Source organism: Dendrobates tinctorius, unplaced genomic scaffold (assembly GCF_039654945.1).
Source record: "Dendrobates tinctorius isolate UK_male_01 unplaced genomic scaffold, ASM3965494v1 ptg000124l, whole genome shotgun sequence".
Classification (NCBI taxonomy): Eukaryota; Metazoa; Chordata; class Amphibia; order Anura; family Dendrobatidae; genus Dendrobates; species Dendrobates tinctorius.
Window position 1 is genome coordinate 1,510,827 of NW_027361792.1, and position 19,711 is coordinate 1,530,537.

Sequence of the window (19,711 nt, forward strand, 5' to 3'; positions counted from 1 at the left end):
TCGCGTGAATGGAGGTCCTGTGTCGCTGACATATATGATGCGTCCTATTCGTTGTCCACAATACGGTGATTGCTGGGTATGAAAGTCAGGCACAGAACCTCTTGTCTTAGCTGGTGGTCCCAGGGGGGGGTCTTATCACCAAGGACGTCCCAACTACAAGGATCCGAATGGTACGAATGTTCACGTCTGACACCTTCTCCTTGCAGACCACACTACAGAACATAAGTGAAGACGTCCTCGCTGTCATGGATAACAAGAACCCAACAATAAAGCAGCAGACGTCTCTGTTCCTCGCCAGAAGCTTCCGCCACTGCACGCCCTCCACCCTGCCCAAAAGCTTACTGAAGCCGTTCTGCGCGGCGCTCCTGAAGGTGAAAGTCCCAACTCTGCATTGTCTACACAATTATTTATGCTTTTAAATTGGGACCATTAAAAACGAATGCCTTGTCTGGTCGCTCCACAGCAAATCAACGACTCTGCCCCTGAAGTCAGAGATGCAGCCTTCGAGGCCCTGGGTACTGCTCAAAAAGTTGTTGGGGAGAAAGCCGTTAACCCATTCCTTAACGATGTGGACAAGCTGAAGCTTGATCGGGTAGGTTGCTAATAAAGGGTGTTTGGTGGCGTCTGTCGCTGCCTATGGATAGTGGTGCAGTCGGTGTGAATGGGACCCTGTGAATATGGTGACATGTTGGCAGCTTTCCTCTGACTTGCTGCAAATTTACACTATTATAGGATTTTAATCTTTTGTATTTAAAAAAAAAAAAAAAATTTGCTCTCTCCCCTTATACCCAGATCAAAGAATGTGCCGACAAGGTGGAACTAGCCGGTGGCAAGAAGGCTGGATCTGGAGAGAAGAAAGAAACCAAAGCGACTACTTCAGCTCCCGGGAAAGCAGCAGCGCCGCCACCGAGTGAAGCAAAGGAAGCCGCCAAACCTGGAATGGCCTCTAAAAAGCCAGCACCTTCCAAGGCATGTAACTTTACCAGGTCTGCGTCAGCCAGGGCATCGGGGTACGGTCTCCTAACAGTTTGTTATTTTATAGGCCGGAGGTCCTGTGAAAAAGGGTAAGGCCCCGGCGTCAGGGGCTGGCGCTACTAAGGGAAAGAAGACTGCAGATACCAGGGAGGTGTTTGAACAGGAGCTCTCGGTGGGTATTATGGAAGCTCCTGGTATAACGGGTACTGTCCTTTTGGTTTGCCACATCTAAGCCGTCACTGTTCTTGTAGCCCGAGGCCTGTGAAGAGAGGGCGGCTGCGGTTCTCCCTGCAACTTGCATGCAGCAACTGGACAGTGGCAACTGGAAGGAAAGATTGGCAAGCATGGAGGAATTCCAGAAGGTAAACGACCATCCGATAATGGTGGGACAGCGAGGGTAGCGGGCAGGATGGTAGCAGGTTAGAATGGAAGGGTTTGATGGCGGCCGAGTCACTGTCATCCTGAAGAACAGAAGGTGTGTAGTGTCTCTGCAGTGTGTGATCTTTTTTGATGTACATGCAAAGTTTTATTTCTCTTTAGGCTGTTGAATCCATGGAAAGGAGCAATATTCCTTGCCAAGCACTGGTCAAAATGTTGGCCAAGAAACCAGGTTTTAAAGAAACCAACTTCCAAGTAAGTCGCTCATTCACCTCCTCGTGGACTCGCTCGCTGCTATGAATGATCGTGCGCTGCGGATGGATTTGCAGTCTAATAAGTATGTACACCCCCTAGGTCATGCAGATGAAGTTGCACATTGTGGCGCTCATTGCGCAAAAAGGAAACTTTTCTAAAACTTCCGCCAATGTGGTCCTTGACGGACTTATCGACAAAGTTGGAGATGTAAAATGTGGAGGAAATGCCAAGGAAGCGTTAAGTGCGATCGCAGAGGCCTGCATGCTCCCTTGGACAGCGGAGCAGGTGAGGGGCTGATGGTGATGTCTGTGTCCGTCTTCGCTGGGCCCCGAGCTGCAATCTCATCACTGCTTTGTGCATTTCTAGGTCGTCTCGCTGGCTTTTGCACAGAAAAATCCTAAGAACCAATCAGAAACCCTGAACTGGCTATCAAATGCGATAAAAGAGTTTGGTTTTACAGGGTAAGTTCTGTTTTGCCTTCCGTTGTGCAGATTTGGGAGAAGGGGCAGCGCCGACACGTTGAAATCTGATCAGACTTGGTCTTTGTGCCCTTTCAGGCTGAACGTCAAGGCCTTCATCAGCAATGTAAAGACCGCTCTCGCTGCCACAAACCCCGTAAGTTCTTTGTACCGTTGACTTTGTCTGCTGTACCGATGCGCGCATCCCCCTAACCCTGACGTGTGATTGTAGGCGATCAGGACCTCCGCCATCACACTGCTGGGCGTCATGTTCTTGTACATGGGAGCTCCGCTCAGAATGTTTTTTGAAGAAGAAAAGCCGGCGCTCCTCTCCCAGATTGATGCAGAGTTTGAGAAGGTGAGTGGGTTCTGTTCTTTGGGGGCTTAGTTCTGCGTCTTGGGTCATGTGCACGGAGCTCATACATCTGTGACCCGCAGGGAGGATCCAATTGTCGGTTCTCCCCCTGGTGTCGGTGTCCTTCATCATCCTCTGCTTTGTGCAGTGTGTGTTGGGGATGAACAGACGCTGCAGAGTAAAGTGACGGCTCGACACTCAGCTCGTACATCCTGTCACTTTATGCTGCAGTTATTCAGCTCCGATTTCACCCTTGATTAAGTCTGCAGAAAATCAGCACAAATAGGTCCCATGTGGCTGTGACCAAGGACATCCTAACCCAGCTGCATCTCTGCAAGAAGATCCGGTACCTTTCAAGAGCGGTCAGACGGTACCTACTGTCCGGATAGGAGCAGCAACTCCCAACTGTGCAGTCTACAGTCCGGAGGTTTCTGGTTCGGCTGCTTTACATTGGCCACATGATGGCTTTTTGACAAATGGTCGGCTGATGACTGTCGTTCTTTCACCTCCCCCATTCACTTGTGCTGGGCTCTGCTGAGCATTCATTTGTCTTCAATGGGGAAGAAGTAGGCGACCTCTACAAGACTTCTGGCAATGACCGATCTCTTCTGAAAACCAAAGTATCAGGAGTCGAAAGGCCTGATCCTTCCTCTCCGTCATTGGGAGCAATAGGCGCTCATTCACATCAGACCTTTTGCCTTACATGCTGACATCTGCTGCTTTGGCCAATTTTCATGTTAATGTATGGCGGCCTTTAGTCATGTGTTAGGGCTGGACGTTGACTTCTCGGTAGCTCCGTATCGGCGGCTCTAAGCTCTTTCTGGAGGAGAGCGGTTTATCTGATGATCCAGAAACTTCTACCTGAAACTTGTGATGTTTCTTTGAAGAAAGTTTTCCAGATCTCTCTTGATTGAGACACTTAAATCATTTAATGTTCAATTGAACAGATGAAAGGACAGACTCCGCCGGCGCCATCCCGGGGGTCTACCAAATCTGGTGCAGGAGGAGGAGATGAAGATGAAGGTGAGGACCAGGAGGAAGACTCTCCTGCCGATGTCATGGATCTTCTGCCACGGGCTGAGATCAGGTGATTGGTTTCTCTCACCTTGCCGGGTTGTGAAATGCGTCGAGTACTTGCACATTTTAGCAATGCGTTTTTTTATTAACTATGTGGATTTTCCCTCTAGTGATAAAATCAGTTCTGACCTCGTGTCTAAGATCGGAGACAAAAACTGGAAAATCCGCAAGGAAGGTCTAGACGAAGTGACCACGATCCTGAACGAGGCCAAGTTCATCCTTCCGAACATCGGAGAACTTCCAAGTACCCTGAAGGCTCGTCTGAATGACTCTAATAAGATCCTGGTATGTTAAGCCACCATGTTACGTTATTTCTATAATCTGCACTTTTCTTATCGGACTTTCTTTCTCAGGTTCAGCAGACGTTGGGCATTTTGCAGCAGCTCGCCTCTTCCATGGGTCCCAGTATTAAGCAGCATGTGAAGAACTTGGGGATTCCCATTATAACCGTCCTGGGGGACAGCAAGGTGAGCACCCCATGTAATACGAGTAAACTTTGCATTTTGCTTGGGTTCATCTTGCAACAATTTTAAAGGGGTTGTCAAACATGGCTGCTTTCAAATCTGCCGGACCTGTACGTGGGTTGGGCCGCTCATTGATGTGACGAGGGCAGAGATGCAGTTCCAGTCTTAACCAATGGGTAAGTGTGGAGCTGTTCTTGGAGGAAAGCAGACATTTTTCTAATCTAAAGGACCCCTTTCAATATGGTAGCCTTCTGCACAGCAATGGAAAGTGCTGCTGATCTCACATGCACGATCGTTCACGGTCATTACTTTTTTTTTTTTTTTTTCCTCGTTAAGGCAAATGTCAGAGCGGCAGCGCTGGCAACACTAAATTCTTGGGTGGAGCAGACTGGTATGAAGGAATGGCTGGAAGGGGAAGATCTGTCCGAGGAGCTGAAAAAAGAAAACCCTTTCCTAAGACAAGAGGTGACGTTTAATGGCCGTTTTCTGTTTCCGACCTCTTTTCTCCTGCGATCACCTGGATGCTAAGAAAGACCATGCTTCTTCGTAGATCCTCGGGTGGCTGGCAGAGAAGCTGCCCACCCTGCGCGCAGTCCCCTCCGATCTGCAGCTCTGCGTCCCGTACCTCTACGCCTGCCTGGAAGACCGGAATTGTGATGTGCGGAAGAAAGCGCAGGAGGCTCTGCCCATGTTCATGATGCATATTGGGTTCGAGAAGATGTCAAAGGCGACGGGAAAACTCAAGGTAAGACGCCCCAAGTCACAGACGTGGGATTGCTGACCTCGGTAGTCCGCACACAACCCTGTTAGTGACTATTCTCCAGCACATTGCTAGCCTCACGCTGTTCTCTATCATTAGCCTGCATCGAAGGACCAGGTCATGGCTTTACTGGAAAAGGCTAAAACCAGCATGCCGGCTAAGCCTGCCCCACCACCAGGCAAGGCTTCCTCCAAGCCAGCCCAAGCGTCGGCGGCTCCTACCCCTGTGGCTGGTACGTATGTGTCAGGACCACCTTCAGAGACGCACATAGTGGGTTGGGTAAGTGCATGTTACCGTATAGAATATATAGTATGTACGTTCAGCTGACTGTCCCAGAGGTAGTCACTTACACGCTGCGCTCCCTCGGCCTCCACATTGCTGCTCTTTACTATACAGATTAACGCTGTGCAGACTGCGCTGTTTTATACATGTCTCCCTGGTGACACGGCATCTATTCTGACTGTCTCTTTACATATTGTCTCCCTGGTGGCTGGGCATCCGTTCTGTCTCCTATACATGATGTCACTTGTGGCTGGCCATCCATTCTGACTGTCCCCTGTACATGTCTCACTGGTGACACAGCATCCATTCTGACTGTCCCCTGTACATAGTGTCTCACTGGTGACACAGCATCCATTCTGACTGTCCCCTGTACATAGTGTCTCACTGGTGACACGGCATCCATTCTGACTGTCCCCTGTACATAGTGTCTCACTGGTGACACGGCATCCATTCTGACTGTCCCCTGTACATAGTGTCTCACTGGTGACACGGCATCCATTCTGACTGTCCCCTGTACATAGTGTCTCACTGGTGACACGGCATCCATTCTGACTGTCCCCTGTACATAGTGTCTCACTGGTGACACGGCATCCATTCTGACTGTCCCCTGTACATAGTGTCTCACTGGTGACACGGCATCCGTTCTGACTGTCTCCTGTACATAATGTCTCACTGGTGGCTGGGCATCCATTCTGACTGTCTCCTGTTGGGTTTATACTTTCTGGGACCGTACGACGGACAGTGAGCGCACATCGTAGCATGGCAGTAACGCTGGCATTTCGTGGCTGCCGTTGTCCTCACCGGTTTTCCTTATTCTTTAGCTGTGTGTGATTCTGGGCCTTCTGCTGCCGAGAGCAAGTCGGACTCCAAGAAGACGAAACCTGGTGCCCCGGCCTCTAAAGGAAAAGTATGTGCCCCTCTATTCACAATAAATTAGAAATCCACATTATGGCAGGGAATCGGTGATATTTCCAGGATTGCGTGTGTAGTTAAAGGCATCATCTTGCTGTTCTTTTAAGCCCGTCATCTCTCTGTAGACCCCATCTCTATCATCAGAGGGCAATACCAGTATGACCCCAACGAAGGCTAATACCAGCATGTCCAAAGCCAAGCAGACTAAGCCGGCGGTAACAGCTCTGGGGATGAGGGGTCTTGTTGCACATGTGTGCCCGCTCTCTTTGCACCCTTGGCATGTGCAGACTGCGTACGTGTAGTGCACCGGATGGCAGGTGACGCTTCTTGGAGGATGATGAGTTGCACACTGGGTGTTGTAGTGCCGAGCACTGCACGCGCCTCAGACCAACGCTGGTGACACGACCACGTGCACAGGGGCCAGCTGACTCCATAACGTTCACAGCACTTTTTCCCTTTCTGTCTTGATGCACCAGAGATTAACCCATTAATGGATTTCACAATGTCCTCTCGGTTTGGCAGCATGCACCCTTTGATCCGTTTTGTTCTTGCGCCTAGGTTGTGCCCGCAAAAAAGGTGCCAAGCAAGCCATCAACGAAAGACGAGGACGATAGGTCCGGTCCCATATACATAATCGTTCCCAATGGGAAGGAGCAGAGGGTGAAGGAGGAGAAGGGCCTGAAGGTGAGGGTCCCGGGGGATGACATCATGTCCTGGATCTGCCATGTTCCCTTCAGTATGGGGTTATGCTGAATCTTCCCCAAGTCTCGGCCATTGATTTTTGTAATTGTCTTTGTATTCCAGGTCTTGAAGTGGAACTTCCCAGCCCCCCGTGACGAGTACATCGAGCAGCTGAAAATTCAGATGTCGGCTTGTCTGGCCAAGTGGCTGCAGGATGAGTTATTCCACGCCGACTTCCAGCGCCATATTAAGGCCATGGCTGTAATGACGGATGTGAGTGCGAGGCCCTAATTGTACGTGCAGCTTATTACGATGAATCGGCTCTGGGTCTCCTTCCCACAACTTGCCGGGATATTTCCGAATTAACGTCTTGTAGTTAAATGCCGAAGATCCAAAGTCTAAAGGCTAATGCACACCACCATATAGTGGCCACATTGCCTCTGTATTACGTCTGCAATTCCCAACACGCCGTTGGGTCTCCTGACGTGACAGACGGAAAAAGATGGCTACTATGTGATCTGTGCTTCGTCATTCGCTCATTGCCTTTCTCTGAGCACCGTGTAATGGTGGCCACAAGAAATGATGGCTGAGTGATGTCCTTATACCCTACTATGGCGCATGCACGGGGCTTCTAGTGTCTGCCTTCATACCGTTAATGTGGAGGCGCTTGTAGGGTGTCCCGTGTTGATCGCCTCCACATTGGAGGTGCAGGACACCTGCTGATCACTCACGCGTCTCTTGGTATGTGGGCTTGTAACGTGGTCTGCTCGCCCTATTGCCGCTGAGGGTGGCGTCTCGTGCCCACACTTTACACCTGATAATGTCTCTATTTTTAGCACCTGGAGTCTGAGAAGGAAGGAGTCATGAGCTGCCTGGACCTCGTTCTTAAGTGGTTTACCTTGCGCTTCTTTGACACCAATACCAGCGTCCTGATGAAGGTGCTGGAGTACCTGAAGCTGCTGTTCTCCATGCTCAGCCAGGAGGAGTACCACCTCACGGAGCTGGAGGCCACGTCCTTCATCCCCTACCTGCTGCTGAAGGTGAGCGCTGATCCTGGAGACTTCAGTGGGAGTCGCTGTTGGAGGATGATGAGTTGCACTAAGGGGTTCACAGTGCGGTGTATTGTGGTACCCCGCAGAATCTGTGTGATGACACCACCATGTGCACAGGGGCCAGCTGACTCCATCACGCTCCCACCACAACTCATCCCATCTTGGTGTTTAGTGGATTTTGGGGTACAGACCCCCCCATAGACTTACCTCGCTGCATGTGATCTGTCCCATGGTTTGAGCCACTGTAAAAGCCACCCCTGGGCTAAACTGTTTCTGGACATGGGGTGGGGAGGACGTTGGCAAATGATGATGCCAATGGAGGACAACGCTGTTACAGCTCTTACAAGAGATCGGCTGCCTGACCAGGTCGGAGAGGGCGGTAGCAGGAGATGGAGGAGGGCCAGGGAAGTGCGCAGCAATGTGATGAGGGAGAATGAAGTAGGGCTGATTGCCCTGGAGCAGTTCTGTAGAAATCAGTGTGTCGGGGATCAGAGAGGGCTCCTGAGATCCCGGCTGGCCGTAGTGTGGCCTCTCACCAAAGGCAGCCATGGCCGGTCCATTTTGGCATCTGGTTGTGTTCTTGATCCGGACACCTGGCTATCATCCATCTATATCACTTAGACTATAGATGCGAAATAAATATTACGTTTCTATTTTGGGATCGTGGTGACCATTCCTTTTCATCTGGTCTCTTCCACAGGTCGGCGAGCCAAAAGATATTGTACGAAAGGATGTGCGTGCCATTTTAAACAAGATGTGCCAGGTGTACCCAGCTAGCAAGATGTTCAACTTCATAATGGAAGGCATCAAGTCTAAGAACTCCAAGCAGCGAGCTGGTGAGTCACGCCACGCCATGGTGGGTCACACCAGAGAGTCCTCGGCTCCTTCGCTAACAGTCTTGTCCATCCTCAGAGTGTCTGGAGGAGCTCGGCTGTCTGATCGAATCCTATGGCATGAACGTCTGCCAGCCAACACCTGCCAAAGCTCTGAAGGAGATCGCGGTGCACATTGGGGATAGAGACACCACCGTGCGCAACGCTGCTCTCAACACCATAGTCGCGGTGTACAACGTGCACGGAGAGCAAGTCTTCAAGCTCATAGGCAATGTAAGTATATACTACACCCCCCCCCCCCAGCAGACTGAAGACCCCCGATTTCTTTTCCATCTCCATTCATCATAACTGGTGGTGCCCATCTATCCTTCACCATCAGCTGTCTGAGAAAGACATGAGCATGCTGGAGGAAAGGATAAAACGAGCCGGGAAGAAGCAAACTGTGGCTGCCCCCACGAAACAACCGGAGGAGAAAACGCAGCGCGTACAGAATGCCAATTCCAGTCTGCTGCGGAAAGCGCCCCCTGAAGACATGTCTTCCAAACTGAAGTAGGTCCCGCACCCCCCTTGGCATTGCTGTGTGTCTTGTCGTACTCTTGTGCCATATATCTGTAGCTAGAAAAGCACTAAATGTTCTGTTCTTCTGTCAATGCCTTTCCTTGGACAGAATCATGTACCGCACTTATCGGATGTAAGTATTGGCCTCCGTACGCATGCGTGTTCCCCCTCACCGAAGGTGGTCTGACCTGTCGGATTACTTGTAAACTTTTTTCCCATCTCGTGTTCTTATGTAAAATTTATTTTGTCTGGTGTCTTTTCAGTCCGATCTCCTGTTTCATGAAAACCTTGCCTGTATTAAAGTCGCTCTTATTCTCCCTACAGTCAGGCCCGAAACATGGGAGGACACCCAGAGCCGGCTCACACCGTGCCCCGAGAATTCCAGTTGGATTTAGATGAAATCGAGAATGACAATGGCACAGTGAGGTGTGAGATGCCAGCGCTGGTTCAGCACAAACTCGATGAGATCTTTGAGCCCGTCCTGATCCCAGAACCAAAGTAAGTGGTAGTGAGGGGGAGCAGAGCCGGGGAGATGTCCTCTGGCGAGCCGGGGGGTCTAGGCGTCCCGTTTTTGACTAAGTCTTGCACAACTTTTTCCTGTTCTAAGAATCGAGGGGCTTCAATACTAATTTTTGATCCTCAGAGCGCTGGTGTGCAAAGAAAATCCCTTGATTACCCTAGCAATATGCGCCCATCCTTAAGAACAAGGGCATGCTTCTTGCCCAAATGTCTGCTGCTTTTCTACTAATGACTCCTTTGATGCTGATGTTTATTAGCAGCCACATCTCCACAGTTTATAGCTGAGGACAGGACCCCCGCTTTGCTCTGATTGTGGCCACTGTCCCCCACAGGATTCGGGCCGTATCCCCGCACTTTGATGACATGCACAGTAACACCGCTTCTACCATCAACTTTGTGATCTCACAAGTGGCCAGCGGTGACATTAACACCAGTATACAAGCCTTGGCCCAGGTAACCGCGGCCGGACATGTAAAGTTCTGCTTCATCAGAAGAGACATTTTTGTCTGATTGCGATAAATGTTTTCAGATCGATGAAGTTTTGCGTCAGGAGGACAAGGCGGAAGCCATGTCGGGTCACATCGATCAGTTCTTGATCGCCACCTTCATGCAGCTGCGTCTGGTGTACAACACGCACATGGCGGACGAGCGGCTGGACAAGGATGATATTGTCCGTCTGTACAGCTGCATCATCGGCAACATGATATCGGTATAAAATAACAAGAGCCCTTTGTGGGAATTTTCATCCGGTCGCAGCTTTGTGATGCATGTTGATCCTTTGTTTTTTTTGTTTTTTTTTTCTAGCTTTTTCAGATGGAAAGTCTGGCCCGGGAAGCGTCCACCGGCGTGCTGAAGGACTTAATGCATGGTCTCATCACCCTGATGCTGGACTCCAGGGTGGAGGATCTAGAAGAAGGGCAGCAGGTGGTGCGTTCAGTCAACCTTCTGGTGGTGAAAGTGCTGGAGAAGTCAGACCAGACGAATATATTGAGGTAAGGCCTCGGGATTAATTTATAATGGCGGTCTGCAACTTGTATTTGAGGGGAGACGTTCTGCGGACTTTACCCCGTGTATCTGTCCCTGCAGCGCTCTTCTGGTCCTCCTTCAGGACAGTCTGCTTGCGACCGCCAGCTCGCCCAAGTTCTCAGAGCTCGTTATGAAGGTAACGCTCCTGATTTCAGATTATTGATTTATAAGGATTTCTCCAGAATATTTGGGGGTTTGTGCAGCACCTCCCAATATGACAACTTCCAAGCGACGGTCCCATCTGGGGCTTCGCGTTTCCTCTGCCGTGCCAAGCTGAAGAGGAAGGCGCTGCACAATCTGTTCCATAGATTCTCCTACTGGTGTCGCAGACATTGTCAAATTCCTTCATGGTTTTGCTTGCAGTGCTTGTGGCGGATGATTCGACTTCTCCCTGAAGCCATCAATAATATAAATCTGGACAGAATTCTGCTGGACATCCATAATTTCATGCGGGTCCTGCCCAAGGAGAAGCTGAAGCAACACAAGAGTGAGCTGCCCATGCGGACCCTGAAAACTCTGCTGCACTCCCTGTGCAAGCTGAAGGGCCTGAAGGTAAGCGGATAATCCGGGACCCTGAAGGGGGCCGATGTGGGCTCTCGATGTCTGCGCTCGGTGTCTGCAATGTCCATCGTGTTTGCAGATCATGGATCATCTGAGCATGATCGAGAACAAGCACGAGTCTGAGCTGGAGGCTCATCTCCTGAGAGTAATGAAGCACTCCATGGACGGCACCGGCTCAAAGTCTGACAAGGAGACGGAGAAGGGGGCGTCCCGCACGGTGAGTGGCGTTCTACCATTATATGGCGGGGTGGAGTGGGTGACAGCATTGTAGACGAGCGCGCTCTCTACCAGAGATTTGCAGACTTAGAATCTGGTTTGTGTTTTCTCGAGGAGGAAAAAGTTTCAAAAGCGAATGTTAGCGACTTCCTGGCCGAGATTTTCAAAAAGATTGGATCCAAAGAGAACACAAAGGAGGTAAGAGCGGCGTCAAGTAGTGGGGGATATCTTGTTTAATGGGGGTCGTTGCATGGAGAAGGTAGTGCCCCATTACAGCGATGGGCACAGTGTGGCACACTGACACCCCCCCCATTACAGTGGAGCAGCAGCGGTGCACACGCCCGGCCTCCGCTCCATCCATTATGGGGCTGCTGGTGGTCGAGCACCCACACAGCTGCTTCAGTCTACTGATGTCTCATTCTGCTGACTATGGGAGGTCTTGGGTCGGACCCCTGCTGAGTTCAAGGGAAACAAAGACCAAGACATATTCGATGCTCACTCCTGATTAATAAAAATCCATGCTTTAATAACACCAAAGGACAAACGGTGGGATATAAAAGCACAGACAAAGTGCAGGACACCCACACCCCTGAAAATACATATAACTATGCCACAGTAGTGGCAGGCGATATATTTGGCATTACACGTTTAGTGTTCATTGCATATGAAGATGTATCATTATGCTGATGTATAATCCCTACAACTAGGGCGAGTGTCCTATAAGGGGATTATGACCAACAGATACCCCAATAATAACACTGGGTCATAGCACGGTCAGCCGATGCTGTTTAGGCCATGTTTTAATAAAGTATGCACTTTCATTGATCAGGAGTGAGCGTCTTGTATATATTGGTCTTTCTCCCCCGTGATGTTCTGTTCCCATAAATGATGCCGCTTCCTTTATTATTTTGCTCACCCCACTGATGTTATTTCCTTTTGTTATTCCATCCACCTCCTCAGGGTTTGGCGGAGCTGTACGAGTACAAGAAAAAGTATTCTGATGTCGACATTGAACCGTTCCTGAAGAATTCCTCCCAGTTCTTCCAGAGCTACGTGGAGCGTGGTCTACGTCTGATTGAGATGGAGCGGGAAGGAAAGGCTCGCATTACCTCCTCCGCAGGTGAGGCCCTGAGACCAGTCTGCGGTCCCGTGAGCTTACTGCTCTGATCTCACCGGCTGCCGTGTCTGACAGGTATCTCCCCGCACATGACGGAGTTCAATGCTCCACCAGCCATCACCACCGCTGCTCCCCTCACTGCAAACTCTAATGGAGAGGAGGTGGGACCATCTGTCTACCTGGAGAGGCTGAAAATACTTCGCCAGAGGTGTGGACTCGACAATGCAAAGGTAAAGTGGGATATGGCCTCCACATGTCCAGCGCACGGACGGCGATGTCCACAGGTCCCCTGGTCTGAACGCTGCAGCCTCTTGCACCATCGGTTTATATAGGCTGATGCTTTATACATGCAAGTAGTGGCTGTTCAGTCCTGCAGCTCAGCTCCTATGGCAGTGAATGTGATCTGAGCTGCAGTACTGACATGGAGTTTTGCTGATCAGCGCAGGGTGTCGGATCCTCCTTTTGGGGTCTACGTCCTGGATAACCCCTTTAACGTGTGTAATATTTTGTCATCCAGCAGGATGAGAGGCCTCCCCTCAGCTCCCTGCTCTCGAAGACCTCTACTCCATCGGTGGTATCGTCCACAGACATGTTGCACAGCAAACTCTCCCAGCTCCGGGAATCGCGTGAGCAGTTCCAGCACTTAGATCTAGACTCCAACCAGACTCACGCCAGCACCACCTCGTCCACCTCTTCCTCGGCCACCGCCTCCAACATTGACGACTTGAAAAAGAGACTGGAACGAATTAAAAGCAGTCGAAAGTGATTTATTGGCGCGCTGCCATCTCTTCCGTCTGCACACTCTCGGGGGTCTCGTGTCTCGGGGGGGCTTCGTCCAGGCCTATTGTAAACTATTATTTTATGTATCATACTGTGCATTTCTCTGTTGGGGGCGGGGGGGGGGGGGAGGCGAGCGACATTAGTGGTTGAGTATTGTACATATATATTGCTGTTCTGACTCCCCCGTGTGTTTTAGTGTACAGACGTCTCATCCTGTTCCAGAACTTTTTTTTTTTTCCCCCAATCCGGTTTTAATCGTCCATTTCCGCGGCTCTTATACTTGTCGCTCCGTGGCTGTTTTTTGACTTGCTTTTAATTTAACATAAAGCAGTGGATCGCTGATTCTGTATGGAATCGTCCGGCATGGCATGAAACGTTTTTTTTTGTAAATAAAGTTTGAAACGAGTGATTGCGTTGTGTAAATGGCGCGGTTTTCCAGCTGCTCTGATGTATTTGGACCTGTAGATTACAGTAACTAATCCACAAGGCCCTGGTGATGCCGTTCCAGTCCCCGTTTTGAGCCGTAACGTTTGGCTTTTAATTTTCATGGACGATAAATTAAAAAAAACTTCTCATTTTAAAAGCTTTCACTCCTGTTTACGAGGGATCGATGTGCCGACAGCTAGTACCCTAGTTACCTGCAGTGTCAGGGGCGTCTGTAACGTCTTAATGTTTTGTGGACTTTGTCTTGTTCGGTAACACGGCGACATTTGGGTGTATAGTGTCAGTCTGTATCTCCGCTATGCAGGCATGGGCGCGTGATGCCATCATTCCACTTAATTGCTGCTGTCAGAATTGAGTGGCATATTAATGGTTAAACAGCAGCGATCTGAGCTGCAGCCGATCGCTGACATTGGAAACCATTGCTGGTTGTAAAATACAGCCGGAACCTGCTAAACCCACAACTGACATCCACCGTAGATGAACGGCGCAGATCGGGATTATGTAGTATCCATAGGCAAAATGGTGCATTGCTTCAAGGTCCAACATACATACAAGGCAGGTACCTGTAGGCGGCGCTAGAGAACCAACATGCCTTCCCTCCGGCAGGGGAATGGTCTTCAGGTACCGAACATTTGGATCGGAAGATTTGTCCCTGGTGGACTGGGGCTTCCTCGTACATGTGATTGTTCGGCAAGTCGTTCTGTCGGGGTCGTAAACGACAATAAATCCTCATTCACCAGTCATTCCAAATCATTGTGCGAGCGCAAAACATCTGGTACCAATTAAGAATGACTCAGACACGCAGCTGATTCAGTCTTAGCTAATGTCCTGCATCCACACCTGTCAGGAGCAGTACAACAACTGGCTTTATTTACAAATACACAATACTATATTGAGTGTTAGGGGAAGGCGTGCATTAGGCGGGGTTTATGCAGTATACATCTAGTGTCCAGTCTCTCTCTGATTCGTCAAAACGTCTCCCGATGGTTACTTCTTCTTCACATTCCTGAGTTATCTTTTTTTAGGAGAAATGAAACTTAACTTAACTCTTTAGACACTGAATTTAAGTGAAAGTGAACACTGGCAGCCATCTTTAATACAGTTACATTTGCATTAGCAAGCAATTAGGAAAAACTTATTGTTTCACAGTATAAAAGTATAAAAGTTATATAAGAAAATATATTTTCACCTTGACAATCCCCCCTAAACACTAAGTTTTTCCCTTAATGAAAGATCCTTCGAGACTGTCCATGCGATGGGAAAAGGGGAGGTGGATTTCTTCATCCAGACACCTCAGAAGCTCTCCCCTAGCGAGAGGCCTCCAGGCAGCTGAACCCTTCACTAACCTCACATGGAGTTCTCCCGCTGTCCCTAAACTAAGTCTCTTAACATCATCTGAGAATGGGGGGTTTTGTCTACTCTCTTGAGGGGAATATACTTGGGGATCTCCCCTAGATCAGTACCATCGTACTCTGGTGGGTCTACTTCTTGATTGAGGAAGGTGCCAGTCGGAGTTGCTTTGGCAATAACCTTTTTATACAAGGGAATAACACAACAAAGAGTTATCGATCCAATTACAAGGAGGGCGATCAGTACTATACAAGCTTGTTGAAGGAATCCCTTGAGTCCACCCAACCAGCCGGAAAAGAAAGATGTGTCTACTCCAGCATTAGTTTTCAATTCTGCTGCTAACCCAGTTATCTTTTTAAGGGCTATCATGGTTTTTCCATTCACTCCAGAGTTCTGAGGGATACAGGTACAACACTCCTCTCCCACCATCCCACAAACTCCTCCTTTCTCAGCTAATATCATATCAAGGGCTAGTCGATTTTGGAGTGTCATTCTAGTGTTAGGGCCCAATTCTTCAACTATACCTTGGAAGGCATCTTGGCTGAAATTGACAAACCTTTGTTCACTGTAATATATGTAATTGATCCATTCAACATTTTTATTAATCTGCACCTGTGGGATTATAGAAGCAAAGCCAGCATAGATCTGGTTCTGGGCTTTAAATTGGTCAGGCACCCCCCTTGGCACTCCAATAGCATCAATATATACTAGTGGATCTTCTTCATAACTCATATGGAGCTGATCGAGGCTTCTCCTTTTCCTGGTAGGTTCATCAGGTATCTTTGGATCCCAGGGTAGAATCTTGAACTGCATAGCTAGTTTAACAAGGGTGCATTGGCCTGTCCAGGCATTTGGCAACCTAGGACGGAGCTTACCATCTCCACATAACCAATAAATGTCATACATATATTGTGTATGTTTGATTAACAAGTCAGTATCTAGAGAACTATTCTCTTTGCAGAAACCTGTCTCGAAGATCCCTACTGGTGTACCTGTGGTGTCGTGGGAATTATAGCAGGTGTAATTGTCAGCTAATACAGTTACTTCTCCTGGGACCTTTAGTTTGGGTTCCTTATGAATTAGTGGGACGTAATCTGGGCAATCAGTGGGCTTCAAACCTTTCAACAAATTCATGACACAGGCAGTGGTGTTGTCATCAGGGAAAAGCAATGCATGTGTGTATAGGTGTGTATTCGCAGCAGCACAAGCAATACATCCTACAGAGATATTCTGGACTTTTACATTGTACCTCACCCATTCTAACCACAAATTTTTCCTTGGGGCTGTTTGTGTTTCTATGGAGGAAACCTCTTGCCAACTGAGACCTGGAATGGGGATCACTTCATTAACTACATTTTGCAAACGCTCACCTGGGACTATTTTAGGTGTACTGGTAACGGGGGCCTTGGTTGGTCTGAAGCTAATATCCTGAAGCCGAAAATATGGCCTAAATACGCATAAGGTCCAGCACCAAATACATAATTATAATGCCTTCCTAGTACGAACGTCTGCAGATCAGCAGATTGAGGGCTTTCAAGATTTAGGAGAAGGGGGTGACAGCTTCTACCCCATTTACAGCCCCTAAATGGTTGCAGAAGGGCTGTTAGATGCATTCTCTCACGAAGATTCCTACCCGTCCCATCCTTGGGGAACATGGCTTCGCTAGGTTTATATCCCCAATCATTCCCCGTACTCCAGGCAGCATCTGTCCAATAATGACAATTATTGTTGTCTTGTCTGGTAACACATATAGAACTGGATGATCCCCTCTACCACCCGTTCAGTCTCAAGGCACTTGACTACATCACAGAAATCAAATCGCCAGATATTCACCGGGGCTGTCAGGTTTACCCAGAGAATAAAGGGACCAGAATTCTTATTTACAATAGGGGCCGAAGAGGTAGGGGCGAGGATGGCCCCCAGTCCCAAGGTCAAAAACAACAGCAACATTTCCCTTCAGTCACTACTGTGACTAAACACTGGTTCGGTCTCTTTTACAGTGTGAAGCATGAATCCAGGTGCTCTTTCCTTCAAGTTTTACTGCAGTGGGGGTGACCAGGATCACCGTGTGGGGTCCATCAAATCTCGGCTGGAGACAATCTCTGCGCACAAACTTTTTCACATACACCAGGTCTCCTGGCACAAAGTCATGGACCACGTCACCTGTGGATTCTGGAAGAGAAGCAGAAACTGTAGAGTGGGTGTTAGACAGTTCCTTAGACAATGCAATTACAAATTGTACAACTTTATCATTTGTCTCAGACAACTCTTGTGGCCTAATGTCTCCTATTTTAGGTGGAGCACCAAAAAGAATCTCAAAGGGAGTCAGGCCGTGTTTTCCCTGTGGGGTGTGTCTGATATGGTATAGGACCACGGGGAGCAAATCTGGCCATGGGAGTGGGTGGTCCTGGCTCATTTTAAGCAACTGGGTCTTAATTGTGGAGTTCATTCTCTCAACTTTGGCTGAACTGGAGGGGTGATAGGGGGTGTGCAGACCCAAATCTGTCCCTAACATGCGCCACAATTCCTCGTAGACATTGGCAGTGAAGGCTGGGCCTTGATCTGATTCAACAACTTCGGGAATTCCAAATCTGCACGAAATTTCAGTGATGAGCTTCTTAGCTGTAGTTTTGGCAGTCATGTTGGTCACTGAGTAGGCTTCGGGCCATCCTGAGAACATATCCACAGCCACTAGGACGTACTCATACTTTCCTGACTTGGGCATCTGAATATGATCAACCTGGATTCTCTGCCAAGGGTAGTCTGGTTTGGCAAGATGCTGAAGTGGAACCTTGGCGGTGGCTGTTGGGTTACAGATGGCACAGACTGGGCAGGTTCTTGAGTAGGCTGTGACAGTGGTAGAGATTCCTGGGGCCCAGTAGAGCTTCTTGATACAGGCCAGAGCTTGGTTCTTTCCTCGATGAGTTGATCCATGAGCCCATGCTGCAACGGCTGGATACATTCTTTTGGGTAGACAGGGTTTCCCATCCACCTTATAGAGTCTAGGAAATTGGTATTGTCCGGCAGAACTACGATTCCCATGAATGGCTCCTACAGCTTCCCACTGCTTCTTTTCTTCTTTAGAGGTCAACTTTTGTTCTTCCCACAATCTCTCTTCAGGTGGTCGGGCTGGCTTCCAGACAGATCCGGTGGCAGGGTATTCCATTTCCATGTCTTCTATCAACTCCCTCTTCTTTCTTCGGGCTTCGGACTTCTCAAAGTCTCGTTCTTCTTCGGCTTGGGTAGCTTCTTTGGTTGCCTGTTCTCTTGTTTGTGCTCTGGTAAGCACAGGCATCACAGGTGTATCAGTGCCTTCCCAACAGGGTTTTTCTGGTGCTGTTTCTTCTTCTTCCCACTTTGCTGAGACATTCTTTATGGCAGCAGCTTTGGCAGCTTGATCTGCTAAATGGTTTCCTCTAGTCTCCTTCGAATTGACTTTCCCGTGAGCTTTGACCTTGATCACCGCAATTTGTACAGGTAGCTCCAATGCCTTCATCAGGGCTTTAATCCTTAGTGCATGTTTAACAGGGGTTCCTGTAGCCGTAATGAACCCTCGGGACTTCCACAGGAATCCAAAATCGTGACAGATTCCATAGCCGTATCTTGAGTCAGTGTAGACATTGGCCGTCTTCCCTTCTGCTAGATAACATGCTTGTTGTAGGGCCACAAGTTCGGCTTCTTGAGCCGAAAGGTGAGGTGGCAAGGCTTCAGCCAGAAGGACTTCTGTTTCAGTGGTGACCGCATATCCAGTGTGGAACTTGCCATAAGAGTCTGCAAATCGAGATCCATCAGTCCATAGTTGCAAATCAGGGTTGAGAAGTTCTTGAGTTACCACATTTTGTGGTGCAGAGGCTTCTTGTTCCAGTGCTTTTACACAGTCATGCGGGTCATCAGGTGACCTCCCGTCTGGTAAGTCCTTATACCCGTCAGGGAACTCCCCCCTAGAATGTGGAAGCAAAGTGGCTGGGTTGATGGTAGTACATTTCTGGAAGGTGATGTTGGAGGGCAGAAGTAGAGAGCACTGAAGTCTGAGATGTCTTTGGCTCGTTAGATGCTTAGGAGATGTTTGTTGGAGGACAGCAGAGAGATCATGTCCAGCTTGAATGACCAAGTCATGACCAAGTGCTATGTCAGCAGACTTATCCAGAAGAACATGGGCTGCATGCACAGCCTTGAGGCAGGAAGGAGCAGTTCTGGCAACAGGGTCTAGCCTGGCTGAGTAGTAGGCCAGAGGACGGAAACGATCAGCATGTTTCTGTGCCAGCACACCAGAGGCATGTCCTTCAGATTCTGAAACAAAGAGATGAAACGGCTGAGTGTAGTCAGGGAGACCCAGAGCAGGGGCGCTGACAACAGCTTCCTTGAGAGCCAGGAAACAGTCCTTTTGCTGAGCATAGATATACGGATTTTCAGCATGATCCCAGTCCGGTCCTCCAGTCTTGAGGCAATCATACAAAGTTTGCATGAGTCTTGAAGCATCCGGAATCCACTGTCTGCAGTAGGTAATGAGTCCCAAGAAAGACTGCATAGCAGAGTATGTCTTTGGATAAGGGATATCCTTGATTGCATGTTTTCTGTCCTCGGTGAGGTGTCTCGAGCCTTGAGAGATGCAGTGTCCGAGGAAGACGACTTTCTCTTTGCACCACTGGACCTTGGCC

The 19,711-nt window shown here is 49.0% G+C and overlaps 1 protein-coding gene and 2 non-coding genes across 10 annotated transcripts in view; all 3 read left to right on the top strand.

The window, feature by feature from the left end:
- The window catches only part of CKAP5 (cytoskeleton associated protein 5), a 36,625-nt gene extending 22,960 nt beyond the window's left edge, over window positions 1–13,665 (top strand). For 3 of the 8 annotated variants that reach the window (XM_073541638.1, XM_073541639.1, XM_073541640.1), the window contains exons 11-46: window positions 207–371; window positions 464–592; window positions 793–969; window positions 1,043–1,147; window positions 1,227–1,337; window positions 1,516–1,608; window positions 1,708–1,893; window positions 1,975–2,069; window positions 2,166–2,223; window positions 2,299–2,424; window positions 3,369–3,508; window positions 3,609–3,783; window positions 3,852–3,965; window positions 4,299–4,427; window positions 4,513–4,707; window positions 4,822–4,954; window positions 5,826–5,911; window positions 6,042–6,131; window positions 6,475–6,600; window positions 6,721–6,870; window positions 7,434–7,637; window positions 8,350–8,485; window positions 8,562–8,755; window positions 8,862–9,031; window positions 9,150–9,173; window positions 9,365–9,538; window positions 9,892–10,012; window positions 10,089–10,268; window positions 10,364–10,551; window positions 10,646–10,721; window positions 10,949–11,137; window positions 11,226–11,363; window positions 11,477–11,560; window positions 12,323–12,482; window positions 12,555–12,709; window positions 12,997–13,665. In XM_073541638.1, the coding sequence (XP_073397739.1) occupies window positions 207–371; window positions 464–592; window positions 793–969; window positions 1,043–1,147; window positions 1,227–1,337; window positions 1,516–1,608; window positions 1,708–1,893; window positions 1,975–2,069; window positions 2,166–2,223; window positions 2,299–2,424; window positions 3,369–3,508; window positions 3,609–3,783; window positions 3,852–3,965; window positions 4,299–4,427; window positions 4,513–4,707; window positions 4,822–4,954; window positions 5,826–5,911; window positions 6,042–6,131; window positions 6,475–6,600; window positions 6,721–6,870; window positions 7,434–7,637; window positions 8,350–8,485; window positions 8,562–8,755; window positions 8,862–9,031; window positions 9,150–9,173; window positions 9,365–9,538; window positions 9,892–10,012; window positions 10,089–10,268; window positions 10,364–10,551; window positions 10,646–10,721; window positions 10,949–11,137; window positions 11,226–11,363; window positions 11,477–11,560; window positions 12,323–12,482; window positions 12,555–12,709; window positions 12,997–13,245 (5,025 nt within the window). In that variant the 3' untranslated portion in view covers window positions 13,246–13,665. The remainder of the gene's footprint in view (window positions 1–206; window positions 372–463; window positions 593–792; window positions 970–1,042; window positions 1,148–1,226; window positions 1,338–1,515; window positions 1,609–1,707; window positions 1,894–1,974; window positions 2,070–2,165; window positions 2,224–2,298; window positions 2,425–3,368; window positions 3,509–3,608; window positions 3,784–3,851; window positions 3,966–4,298; window positions 4,428–4,512; window positions 4,708–4,821; window positions 4,955–5,825; window positions 5,912–6,041; window positions 6,132–6,474; window positions 6,601–6,720; window positions 6,871–7,433; window positions 7,638–8,349; window positions 8,486–8,561; window positions 8,756–8,861; window positions 9,032–9,149; window positions 9,174–9,364; window positions 9,539–9,891; window positions 10,013–10,088; window positions 10,269–10,363; window positions 10,552–10,645; window positions 10,722–10,948; window positions 11,138–11,225; window positions 11,364–11,476; window positions 11,561–12,322; window positions 12,483–12,554; window positions 12,710–12,996) is intronic. The other 5 variants (XM_073541642.1, XM_073541641.1, XM_073541643.1 and 2 more) reach the window with 5 other exon arrangements.
- Window positions 6,244–6,350, top strand: LOC141046974 (small nucleolar RNA SNORD67). Its single transcript, XR_012219706.1, has one exon. It is a non-coding gene; the product is annotated as a small nucleolar RNA SNORD67 (small nucleolar RNA).
- Window positions 7,676–7,783, top strand: LOC141046975 (small nucleolar RNA SNORD67). Its single transcript, XR_012219707.1, has one exon. It is a non-coding gene; the product is annotated as a small nucleolar RNA SNORD67 (small nucleolar RNA).
- Window positions 13,666–19,711: the final 6,046 nt, after the last annotated feature.